This window comes from Rhipicephalus sanguineus, chromosome 6 (assembly GCF_013339695.2).
Source record: "Rhipicephalus sanguineus isolate Rsan-2018 chromosome 6, BIME_Rsan_1.4, whole genome shotgun sequence".
Classification (NCBI taxonomy): Eukaryota; Metazoa; Arthropoda; class Arachnida; order Ixodida; family Ixodidae; genus Rhipicephalus; species Rhipicephalus sanguineus.
The window spans coordinates 145,275,840-145,287,540 of NC_051181.1; the positions used below are offsets into that span (position 1 = coordinate 145,275,840).

At 62.5% G+C, this 11,701-nt stretch overlaps 4 protein-coding genes across 8 annotated transcripts; 1 reads left to right on the forward strand and 3 right to left on the reverse strand.

Moving 5' to 3' along the window:
• Positions 1-30: 30 nt before the first annotated feature.
• On the reverse strand, positions 31-1,775 carry LOC119396667 (forkhead box protein O). The gene is made up of 2 exons (XM_037663962.2): positions 1,290-1,775; positions 31-884 (listed from the first exon to the last, which is right to left on the reverse strand). Exons 1-2 carry the CDS (start codon positions 1,614-1,616, stop codon positions 255-257), a joined length of 957 nt encoding a protein of 318 aa, XP_037519890.1. The 5' UTR covers positions 1,617-1,775; the 3' UTR covers positions 31-254.
• Positions 1,776-1,937: 162 nt separating this feature from the next.
• LOC119396662 (zinc finger protein 260) lies at positions 1,938-8,716 on the reverse strand. Of its 4 annotated transcripts, none has more exons than XM_037663957.2 (5): positions 8,486-8,716; positions 7,492-7,570; positions 7,329-7,414; positions 4,364-4,780; positions 1,938-3,663 (listed from the first exon to the last, which is right to left on the reverse strand). In XM_037663957.2, the coding sequence occupies exons 1-5, from the start codon at positions 8,502-8,504 to the stop codon at positions 2,303-2,305; spliced, it is 1,962 nt and encodes a 653-aa protein (XP_037519885.1). In that variant the 5' UTR covers positions 8,505-8,716; the 3' UTR covers positions 1,938-2,302. The 4 variants fall into 4 exon arrangements, with proteins under 4 accessions (XP_037519885.1, XP_037519883.1, XP_037519882.1 ...); XM_037663955.2 differs by having other exon boundaries at positions 4,055-4,780; XM_037663954.2 differs by having other exon boundaries at positions 3,878-4,780.
• LOC119396670 (UPF0389 protein CG9231) lies at positions 8,667-9,504 on the forward strand. The gene is made up of 3 exons (XM_037663967.2): positions 8,667-8,916; positions 8,974-9,064; positions 9,233-9,504. Exons 1-3 carry the CDS (start codon positions 8,760-8,762, stop codon positions 9,408-9,410), a joined length of 426 nt encoding a protein of 141 aa, XP_037519895.1. The 5' UTR covers positions 8,667-8,759; the 3' UTR covers positions 9,411-9,504.
• LOC119396666 (importin subunit alpha-7) lies at positions 9,408-11,637 on the reverse strand. 2 transcript variants are annotated; one of them, XM_037663960.2, is made up of 2 exons: positions 11,550-11,637; positions 9,408-11,149 (listed from the first exon to the last, which is right to left on the reverse strand). In XM_037663960.2, the coding sequence occupies exon 2, from the start codon at positions 11,138-11,140 to the stop codon at positions 9,572-9,574; it is 1,569 nt and encodes a 522-aa protein (XP_037519888.1). In that variant the 5' UTR covers positions 11,141-11,149; positions 11,550-11,637; the 3' UTR covers positions 9,408-9,571. The 2 variants fall into 2 exon arrangements, with proteins under 2 accessions (XP_037519888.1, XP_037519889.1); XM_037663961.2 differs by lacking the exon at positions 11,550-11,637 and adding an exon at positions 11,301-11,537.
• Between the last annotated feature and the right edge of the window lie 64 nt (positions 11,638-11,701).

Below are 11,701 nucleotides of genomic sequence, written 5' to 3' on the forward strand. Positions count from 1 at the left end.
GCCGCCGCGCACTAAATGAGGGTGCGGCAGTGGCAACAAGGAGTACTTTTATTTCAATGCTCTCTGGTCGAGTACAACAGCTAAAGGGCATATGTACACAACGGGACGCAAGCTTAACGTCGTAGTAACAAGTGTTCCGCGCGTGGACGGACTGGCCGCTCACGAGGCACGGCGGCGGCGTAAATATATAATATATACAACAAGTGAGAGGGGGAGCTATGTACACGGGGATACTTGGCACGGGGACTAGAGTGTCAGTGGACCCAGGGCCTGGCATGCGTGTCGAAGTTGAAGTCCAGGTTTCCGTCCACGCTGAGCTCGTGTTGAATCACCTGGTCGACGTCGCAATGCAGACCTGGCACGGCGTCCAGGTCCAGGTCCAAGTCGTTAGGAAGGTGGTCGTTGAACGTTAGAAGACGACCCATCACCTGCGACGCGGAGGGTCCCATCGGCGGCGGCGGCGCTGTATCGTGCCTGTCCCCCAGGGTCATGGACTGGGTGAGCGTGTCGGCCAGCGGGCCGGCGCCGTACCGGTCCACCGGCATCAGCTGCTGGGGCGGCCACGCCGACGGCGAGCCGGAGAGTGGCGCCAGCGGGCTGCAGTGTTGCAGGTCTAGCCGACTAGCTGGCGGTGACTCGGGGAACGGGTCCAGCGGCCCCTCCGACGAGGACGGACTCGGAGACGCGCGCAGGGCTTCCAGCTTCTTCTTGAGCCGCCCTCGCTTTTTCTCGTAGCGAGGCGTCTCCATCGAAGTTGCCCGGCGTCGTGCTGCCTTGCCAGGTTTCGCGTCCGGGTTCAGCATCCACCACGAGCTCTTGCCGGCGCCTTCGTTCTGGACTCGCATGAATCGGCTGTGCAGCGACAGGTTGTGCCGGATCGAGTTCTGCGTGGGGACAGCGACCCAGACCGGGGGGTCAGTCTCGATCACCTCGAAGGTTCGAACCCCCCAGCGCGCACATGCAACGTACTACCCCCCCTCCCGACCGCCAGGCCACCTCCCCCCTCCGTTGGGATGAGCACGCGCGTTGGCATAGCGCCCGAAGGCCGCGTCGCCATGCCAACGCGCGAACACGCGTGGGCCAAGGTCACCCCTTTGGGTCGAAGCCGGCGAGCCATCACGTGCGCGAAAAGTCACGTGACACCGAAAACGCCCCGAAGGTCTCGGCAGGAGAGGCCTGGCGAGCGAGAGGGGCGGCGCGTGGAAAGAACCCCGGCGGCCAAGTTGCGATCGGCGCAACAAGTCGTCATGGCCGTCGGGCCGCTAGCCCTAACGCCGGCCACGTCTTACCTTCCAGCCGGCGGAGCTGTTGCTGTCGCCCTTGTCCTTGAAATAGGGCACGTTCTGCACCATCCACTCGTAGATCTGTGACAGCGTGAGGCGTTTCTCGGGTGCGCTCTGGATGGCTTGCGTAATCAGGTCCGCGTAGGACATGTTGCCCCAGGCGTTGCGACGCGAAGAGTTCTTTTTCGGGGCGCCCGCCTCACCGAAGGGGCTCTCCTGCGCGCCCGCCTTCTCATCGCCGCCGTAATTTTCGGGCCGCGGCAGCGGCCAAGTGTTGGAGCGGGCACGCGTTTGCGGCTCGAAGCCCGGCTCGACATCAGCCAGCCGGTCCATGGCGCGTGTCAGCGATCAGGTCCGCCGTAATCCGAGATGATCCGCGCCGTAATCCATGGGGCACACGGGCCACCCGAAGGCAGCCGACCAAACGCGCACTATCGAGGTACGGGCACGAGTCCCCGACTGCCGGGCGGAGCCGCCGCCGCCGCGGCTGCTGCGACGCGGCTACTGACGTCACGACACGAGCCGCGCGCGCGAACCAGCTGGCGCCGCCCAGCGGCACGCGCCGCAGACCGCGCGCCCAAGGCCGCTCCGCTACTCGAGCAGCGCACCGTTGGGCGAGGAGGACGCGTCAAGTGGTTGCTCGAGACGTGTGCGTTATTGGCATCATTCTCTATTTCCTCCAACGTTGCAAACATTCCCGAAAAATTGCGCATACAGCCTATTATTCACTGAACAATCGTCGCCACATCCTGCACATCTCGCGGTCACTGCAGTCCGAGCTGGCAAGCATGTGTCAAAGCTCCTTTATTGTGGTCAAACAGGCTAAAAATGGGCAATGGAGAATGTTAACTTACACTGAAGGCATATAACAGCAAAAAGGTTTCATATATTTTTTTTTTGTATCGTCATCAAAGCCACGATTCGCGCGCGCACTTTTAGAAAGGGGGAACAAGGACAGAACACCCGCCACCTGAGTCACTCAAGTCAGTAACAGTCAATATCGGGATCTGGAGGCAAGGCTACAGAGGCCCCGCAGCTGCCGCTGCCTTGGCCACTGGGTCCTGCACGGCACACTGCTGCTGCTGCTGTTGTTGCTGCTGCTGCTGTTGTTGCTGCTGCTGCTGTTGTTGCTGCTGCTGCTGCTGCTGAGCTGCGGCTTCACCCAGAAGGTTGCGAATGTTGAGCCCTGGCTCAAGGTGGCAACAGAAGGCCTTGCCACACGTCGGACAGCCCGGTATGCACAGGGGCACTCTCTGCTGCTGTTGCTGCTCCTCGGAGCAGCCGGGCTGCTGCTGCTGTGGTGGCTGCTGTTGAGGTGCTTGCTGCTGCGGAGGCATCTGCAGGAGCTGTGGAGCGTGGGTACGGCTGTGGCGCTCCAGCTGCACCTTCTGGCGGAAAGTCTTGCCGCACGGCGAGCAGTTGAAAGGCCGCTCGCCCGTGTGCGTCCGCATGTGGCTCTCCAGGTGGGCCTTCTGGTTGAAGGACTTGCCACACGACGAGCAGACAAACATGCGCTCACCAGTGTGTGTCTTGATGTGGCGCTCAATGTGCTCCTTGCGAGTGAAGGTCTTGCCACAGGCCGAGCAGCTGAAAGGTCGCTCCCCGGTGTGGATGCGCACGTGGCTCTCCAGGTGCACCTTCTGGCTGAAGCGCTTGCCGCAGTGTGGGCAGCAGAAGGGCCGCTCCCCCGTGTGGATGCGCATGTGGCGCCCGATGTGTTCTTTGCGCCGGAATGCCTTGCCGCACACGGTGCAGCTGAAGGGGCGTTCACCGGTGTGGATGCGCAAGTGGTTCTCAAGGTGGGCCTTCTGACAGAAGGTCTTTGCGCACGTCGGGCACGTGTAGGGCCGTTCCTTGGGTTTACCTAGCGGCTCTATGGTACGTGCTGTCGCGTTCCATGGTGTACGCTCGCTCACTGCCATGTGGCCAGCCATGTGCGTGTCCAGCTGGGCCTTCTGGCTGAACACGAGACCACAGAAGGAGCAGCTCCAAAGCAGCTGGGTGGCACCAGCAGGCTCGGTGTGGCAGCTTCGAACGTGGCACTGCAGTGCGGTGACGTCCCCAAATGTCTCCCCACACACGCCACAGCGCTGGGGAGAGGGTGGGGCCACCGTTGCCACGGTAACCACTCCAGGTGCTGGCTTGGGGGCCTCGAGGGGCTCGACCACCTCTTTCTTGTCGCAGACTGTGCAGTTGGAGCGGCCCTCAGCATGCAGGACCACATGCTTGCAGAAGTCGTTGACGGAGGTGGTGGCGAAGGGGCAGAGTGGGCACCGATGAGTGGTGGCTGCCGATGGGTCCACCATGGTGGCCGTGGCCGTCGTCGTGGCGATGGGTCCCTTGTGAAGCCGCACCAGGGCCTTGGACTCCTTCGGTCCCTCTGCAAAAGGGGGAGGGACGCGCGTCAGGCGAGCCAGGGCGCCCCAGCCGAGGGAGCAGCGAGCGTGTTACTTGTGGGGCCGCGGTTAGTGGGGCTTGGCATGCAGGCGGGGGTCGGGGAGGGTGGGGAGGGGTATTTCCACTTTATGAGAGAGACGTAGAGAGGGCGCTTGGGTCTGTGTGCGTGTCTGCGTGGCAGGGGGGGCAGCACCCACCTGTGGGCGGGGCGTGGGTGCGCGCGTGGCGCTCCGCGTGCTCCCTCAGGCGGAAGGTGCGCTGGCACGTGGCGCAGCTAAAGGGGCGCTCTCCAGAATGTATGGTCAGGTGGTTGAGCAAGTGGGCCCGCTGGCCAAAGGGCTTGGCGCAGACAGAGCAGCAGAAGGGCCGTTCACCTGTGTGTGTCTTCATGTGGCGGCCGATGTGTTCCTTGCGCCGGAAGGCCTTGCCGCACACGTGGCAGCTGAAGGGCCGCTCGCCGGTGTGTATCCGCACGTGATTCTCTAAGTGTACCTTCTGACTAAACGACTTGCCGCACGTGGCGCAGCCGAAGTTACGCTCCCCCGTGTGCATCTTCAAGTGCCTCTCTACGTGCTCTTTGCGGCGGAATGCCTTGCCGCACGTGGGGCACACAAAGGGCCGCTTCTTGCCCCGGGGCCCCTCGGCGGTCGGGCAAGAGGACGACGAGCAAAGGGGGGGCTTACCCGGCCCGCCATAGCTAAACACCTCCGGTGGGGCGTGCGTGCGCATGTGCCCTTCCAAGTGCTCCTTATCCACGAATATCGCCCCACACACTGCACAGCTGAACAGCCGGCTGGCGTGGCTCTGCATGTGCTCGTCCAGCTCCTCCTTCAGAGCAAAAGCCTTGGCGCACACCCCGCACCCGTACAGGGTCACCGCCGTTTCCTTGCCGTCTGGGCACATGCCGCACGCCGCCGCCACCGCTGCTGCCGCCGCGGCTGCGGCGGCCGCCTGCTGCTGTTGCTGCTGCTGCTGTTGCTGCTGCTGCTGCGCAGCCGCCACTTGGTGGAGGGCCACGTGCTTGTTCATCTCGTCCATGTTGTCCGTGGCAAACGGGCACAGCGGGCAGCGTGGCTTCTCCTCTCCGCCTTCCGCCATGCCTGCAAAAGACCCAAAATCAGACCTGAAACCCTTCCCCCCTCCCCCCCAACAGTGTTCACGGCTAGCCACAACGAAAGCCACAGGAGGAATGCCAGCAATTGTTCTGTGCACTCCTTTCACTGGCTTCCATTGTGGCTGACCCTGTCAATGCTGACCCCGTGGTGGCGGCATGCATGCATGTCTGTGTGCTTGGGACAAATAAGAGAGGACACTGACCGGTTGGTGATGGAGGTGGCTTTATTGCGCGCTTAGGTACAGGGTGGCACGAATGGTGGCGGGGCCGCTGCTGCTGCCGCCGTCGTTGGCTGGGGGGCGCACAGTGGTAGGAAGGGCGTCGTGGTCTTCTTGTGGCGATGCTGGGGCTGCTGCGTGGGCGGGCGGGCGTGCGTGCGCAGGTGGCGCTCGACGTGGGACTTCTGGCGGAAGGACTTGCCGCAGGCGGCGCAGTGGAAAGGGCGCTCACCTGTGTGCGTGCGCATGTGCCGGTGGATGTGCTCCTTCTGGCGGAAGGCCTTGCCGCAGGCGGCGCAGGCAAAAGGGCGCTCGCCCGTGTGGATGCGCACGTGGTTCTCCAGGTGGGCCTTCTGGGCAAACGCCTTGCCGCACGTCGGGCAGCAAAAGGGCCGCTCGCCCGTGTGCGTGCGCATGTGCCGCCCAATGTGCTCTTTGCGGCTGAAGCTCTTGCCGCAGACGGCGCATGCAAACGGCCGCTCGCCCGTGTGGATGCGCACGTGACGCGCCAGGTGCACCTTCTGCCGGAACGACTTGCCACACACGGCACAGGCAAAGGTGCGCTCGTCCGTGTGCGTCCGCATGTGCCGGTCAATGTGCTCCTTCCGGCCGAAGTGCTTGCCGCATGCGGAGCAGCCGAAGGGCCGCTCAGCCGGTGGGTGTGGGGTTCCAGCAGCAGCAACGGTGGAGGGGGGGTGGTGCTGCAGCGGGGCGGGGGGTGGCGGTCCCAGCAGCAGGCGCAGGCCCTCGGGGGGCCCCGGACAGGCCCGCAGGTGCGCCTCCAGGGCACCCCGCTGGGCAAAGGCCAGCCCGCACAGGCCGCAGGCAGCGGCCCGCCCCGCCCCGCCACAGTCGGGAGGGCAGAGCGGGCATCGGGTAGGGGGAACGCCTGCAGGTAACACAGCGGATAAGCGCCTCTAGAGCTCCTTGGCCGGGAAGAAGAGCGGCTTGGCCCCCTTGGGCGGCTGGTGGGTGCGTGCGTGGCGGTCCACGTGCGACTTCTGGCGGAAGGCCTTCCCGCACGTGGGGCAGGCAAAGGGCCGCTCGCCCGTGTGGGTGCGCATGTGCCGCTTGATGTACTCTTTCTGGCGAAATGCTTTGCCACAAGCAGAACACCGGAAAGGGCGCTCTCCCGTGTGGATGCGCACATGGTTCTCCAGGTGCACCTTCTGGGAGAAGGCCTTGCCGCAGGCCGTGCACAGGAAGGCCCGCTCCCCCGTGTGGATGCGCACGTGCCGCTCTATGTGCTCCTTGCGACCAAACGCCTTGCCGCACGTGCTGCACACAAAGGGTCGCTCGCCCGTGTGGATGCGCACGTGGCTCTCCAGGTGCACCTTCTGGCTGAACCTCTTGCTACAGGTAAAACAGCAAAAAGGCCGCTCCCCCGTGTGGGTGCGCATGTGCCGCCCAATGTGCTCCTTCCGGCTGAAGCTCTTGCCGCACACCGAGCAGGCAAAGGGTCGCTCGCCCGTGTGGATGCGCACGTGGTTCTCCAGGTGGACCTTCTGGGCAAACGCCTTGCCGCACGTGGCGCAGCCAAACGGTCGCTCCCGGCCCTCGCGTGCCGCCCCCCGGCCGCCCCGACCCCCCGCTGCCGCTGTGGTCGTAGTAGTCGCCGCGCCGGTGGCCAGGACCCAGCCTCCGTGGCAGGCCCGCTGATGGGCCTCCAGCTGGGCCCGCTGTGGGAAGGCCGCCCCGCACGCCTGGCACGCCGCCACATGCGCCCGCAGATGGCCCTGCAGGCCTCCGCTGTCGGCGAAGGCCTCCCCGCACACGCAGCAGCTCAGCTTGCCCGTCGCCGCAGCCTCCGCCTTGGCCCCCAACAACTTGTCGCACATGGAGCAGTTGCCGCGGGCGTCCGTGTGCACGCACATGTGCTTGCAGAAGTCGGCCACCGACTCGGTGGCGAATGGGCACAGTGGGCAGCGGTGGCAGCTGCTGGGGCCGGCCTCCGCCATGCGCCCTGCAAGGCAAGCTCCCTTCACCAGGGGCGCCGGCGCCCGCCCTGGTGCGGTCGTGGTGTGCCTGCCTCCGCCGACAAACCAAGGAGAAGGCCGGTGTCGCCGGACACATAACGCGCGCTGCTCCGCCGCCACACGACAAAAACCAAGGAGGGAAAAGAAAACGTAACAAACAAGGAAGGAGGGGGGGAGATAGCTTTCGTTCTTTCTCGCTCTCATCACGCGGGTGTCTCGCGATCGTCTGCTTGTGTGTGTGCGCATGCGGCCCACCCGAGGCAACCTCGCACCACCACCATCACCAAGGCACGCCACCACGGGCCACAAGGGAACCAAGCCCGCTCGGCGGGACACTTACCGGGTGTCGACGTGTCCGCTGCCTGGTGCTCCACGGCCGCGGCCTCAGCAGTCCCCACCGTGCCGACGCTGCTGGTCACGGGCACCCTGCCGACAGTACAAGTTGCACACTTAGTACGGGACGCCACACGCGATGATCTGGATGATCACACGGAAAGACCTACCCGGAGCCGCCGTTCAACGACAGGCCTGCGATGGACGAGCCTTCTACCAGACGCTGCGCCGGCACCCTCAAAGCAAGACCTGCATACATCGAGGCGTTCATCTGTCAGCAATCTCACAGCACGCGCCACAAACGACGGAGACATCGCATCGTACTGGAATACACATCGGCAGCGGACGGTGTGCGCGACGCGCGGCCGCCATTGGCGCCGACGGCATCACGTGACCACCAGCGGGCCAATCAGAAGCGCCGCCGACGGGAACAAAGTGAGGGAGAAGCTTCCATTGCCCGATCCCTCCCTGTCAAAAGGGCCGCTTCTTGTCAGATTCCGCGATCGGGCATTTCACCAGCGACAGAGTGACCACGATATTCACTTTCCTCCGAAATTAAACCGGAATGTCACGAAAACAACAGCGCAACGCATCCTCCGCGAGCTAACCGCACGCGACAACAGTACACACTGGCTGCTCGCGATAACTATAGACTCAAATTGGGTCAACAATTACGGCCCGTACAATGTGGCAGCCAGCGCAAAATAACCGGCCGTTCGTACGTACGCCATACTCAACGGTTTTTCCTCATAGTCCGCTTGCGCATTAAGGCACTCGCGACAAAGCAAAAGCAGGAGGGGTGTATACGGCTCGTGCAGTGGCGCTGAAGCCAAGTTCGCAACGTAAGCCGGGCTAGGCTAGGCTAGGGTGCCCCAGAGTTGGCTCACCTCTGGCGATTTTTATCCAAACTCTTCCGTCGGCGCGACATGAAGGAAACAAGTGGGGGGCCGCTGCGGCCCATGGCAGACCCGAGCCGGCGGGCCGCAGCAGCGGTCGGGCCGCGGCCCGGTGGCACGCGTGGAGAGAGAAAAAACATCAGTGACGCGCTTTCTTGCGAGGGAAGCGTTCATTGTGTCGGCGGCCCTCACTCACCGCCTCCATCACACAGCACAGCTCGGCAAGCGGGAAACAACAAACGGAGGAAAAAACACTCAGTGCACTCACTCATCGAGTTCGTAACCATCTTCTGGATTCATAACGAATCCCTGGACTTCTCGCCGTGGTTAACAACTTGCCGACGCGCCGAAACTTGCTGGAGAAGCGAAAGAAAAAGGCCTAATTGTCTCCCTCGCCCAACTTCAATGGCAACTTGGGGAAGCGTAGCCTCGCCCCAGACAATCCAAAATGTCCTCTCTCGCCGACCCCGCGGGGATTTCGCGGGGAGGGAGACCTAGCCTCGAACCGGACGAGCTTTCGCGAGAACAACTCGCCATTCAAGATGGCGACGTCCGTGGTGTCCGCAGTTTCTATTTCGCAGCGGGCGGCTGCTTTTTTGCCCTGTGTACGACATTGCGCTTCAAGGCCAGCGGCGGCAGTTTTCGCGCTCCAGTCAAAAGTTCGCTTCTACAGCGACGACCGCTCGTCCTCCACAAACCGTAAGTGCAGTGAATTACTTTTCGGCTATTCGAAACCGCTGCATACTCTGTACGCAGGTCTCACGGAGCAGCAAACCAATGCATACGATAAGTGGATCCTGGCTATTTACAAGAAGTATCCAAAAGGGCAAGTTCCAGACTTGGTTCCGTAAGTTATATTTTATTATTTATTATTATTATTTTACTATTCATGGCAACTCATGCGTTGTAACGGTTTGGTACAGTTATAGTGGTACGTGTTTAGTTGACCGACGTACTTTCGGTTTCTAGTTCTCTATGCTCTTCTCACCAATGCGAATTTTGCTTTATTTCGCAGGGCTGCTGTCATCGAGAAGACGCGCAACAAGGCGCGTATCCATTTGAACCTGATTCTGGCCGCCTTAACGCTCGTGGGTGCCTTCTTGGCTGCTTCGTCGGGACGCCGGCGACGCGAGCGCGGCGAAAGCCTTACCCAGATGAACCTGGATTGGCACGAAAAGCAGAAAGGCTCGTAACTGGCAGGGAAATAGTTTTTATTCTCCTCCCCGAGGCTCTATGTACACAGGGGTGGCGGTGCCCCGGGCAAATAAATACAGTTTGTTTTCTCTTCCAACATCTCTTTTCTTATGTACAAAGCAAGCAGCACGGCGGACTAGCGTCGGGGCGGCGGACCCCGTCAGAAGCGGTAGTCGGCGCCCTCTGCAGCGGGGGCAGGGCCGAACTGAAACTGGCCGCCTTGAGCGGGCGGCGCGATGCGCGAGTCTTCCTCCTCGGTGCCGAAGTAGTGCTCGATCATCTCGAACGCCTTCTGGTAGATGTCGGCGTTCTCGTGCGACTGCAGGAACTCGATCTTGTCCAGGCCAAAGCACTCCTCCACCAGCACGGCGTACGGGTTGAGCCGCCCTTGCTGCGCGTCTTGGGCCCCGAGCCGCAGAATGTTGTCCAGTCCGTTCAGTGCCACCTGCACCACTTTGGGGTCGGCCGCGGTGAGCAGGTCGCACAGCGGCGCCACGCACTCCTGCTGCACCAGAAAGCGAACCTGGTCCGGAGAGCCGCCCGACGTGGCGTTGGTGATGGCCCACGCGGCCTCCTTCTTGGTCTTCAGCTCTGCTCGCGACAGCACGTCCACCAGCACTGGAAAGATGTTGGCGTCGATGACGGCCTGTATCTGCTGCCGGTTGCCGGCCGTGATGTTGGAGAGTGTCCAGCACGCCTCCTTGCGTATAGACTCCTTGGGCGACGAGAGCAGGTGCAGCAGGCAGGGCAGGGCGTTACAGTTGAGCACCACCTGAGTCTGCGCGTCGTCTCCGGTGACGATGTTGCCGACGGCCCGCAGCGCGGCCGACACTACGCCCTGGCTGGCGTGCATCAGAAGTTCCACGAGTCGCCTGCAAACGCCCGCGTCGATCACCGCCTGTATCTTGTCGTTGGGGCCGTCCGACAGGTAGGACAGCGCCCAGCAGGCGTCGGCCAGCACGTCGAAGTCGTTGACGTACAGCAGGCGCGCTAGGAGGGGCAAGCACGGCTGCACCTGCTCGAATCGCGGAGGCGGGTTCTTGCCCCGGCACAGGTTGGAGAGCGCCCACACGGCGTTGCGCGTCATCGAGGTGCGCGTAGACTTGCTGATGAGCTGCAGCAGCGGCATCAAGATGCCCTGGTCGAGCACGTAGTCGCGGCACTCCGGCGAGTCGCCGGCAATGTTGCCCAACGCCCAGACTGCCTGCTCCTGCACGTCCTCGTACTCCGAGCCCAGCAGGCGCACAAACACGGGCACCGCGCCGGCTTCGACGACGCGCCGCGTCTGCAGCGACGTGCCGGAAGCGATGTTGGTGAGGGCCCAAGCTGCCTCGAACTGCAGGGTGCAGTGGTCGTCCCGCTGCAGGAACTCGACGAACCTCGGCACAATGCCCGTCTCGATGACCTCGTCGATGGGCGGGTTCGGCTCGCGCGACAGGAGTTTGCGGAAGCGCTGAGTGGCCTGCAGCTGAAGCTCGGGAATGTCGGCGTACAGCTGGGCCACCATCTCGGAGGTGACTCCCGCTCGCTCGGGTCCCGAGCCGCCATCTCCGTCCGATTCCGGGGCACCCAGGTTGCGTCTTTTGCAGAGCTCGCTTTCGCGTTTCAGCTTACGCAGCTGCACGCCTTCTTCTTCCCTCCGCCGCCTCAGTTCTTGGGCGTCCAGGCCGGCGTTCTTATAGCGAAGCCGGTGGCTGTTGCCGCTCCCCGCGTTGCCGCCGCTCGCCATCGTCGGGACCTGCACGAAACCAGTCGAACCTCAGCCAAACTCTGCGTAGGCTTAGCGCCCAACCGCGAGACGGGCACCGGGCTTGGCGATTGTTAACTGGCACTCGCGTCGCGATCTCGGTCGCCAATACGAGCCCACGACTGCGGTCACCCCTTCGTACCTCTGTACTTGTTCTCAAATAACGCGACGTCCCCGCCGGTGTCCGCCGCTAGGCCTTCAGAAGTCTTCGTCGCAGCTAGCCTCTTTTAGATACTAGTCTGCCGCTCTGACAAGGGTAGCTATGGCACAACGTGAGGCATGCTACACCAACTCGCGAAGCTGTTGGCTTGCAGATTAGACATAGCGGCAAGTTACGCTAACAAAAGCGATCGCTTTTCTTCATAGCCCACGAATGTGCAACACCGCATACCTTTTAATTTCCAGCACAACGCAAAAGATTCCTCCGAGCACCCACAATCTGAGCGAATTGCATTGTGGGTACACATAGCTCCGTATCTCCCTCATAATTTCTGCTGTAATTGTAACATTTCTAATTAAACTAGTAAACCTTTACTTTTTAAT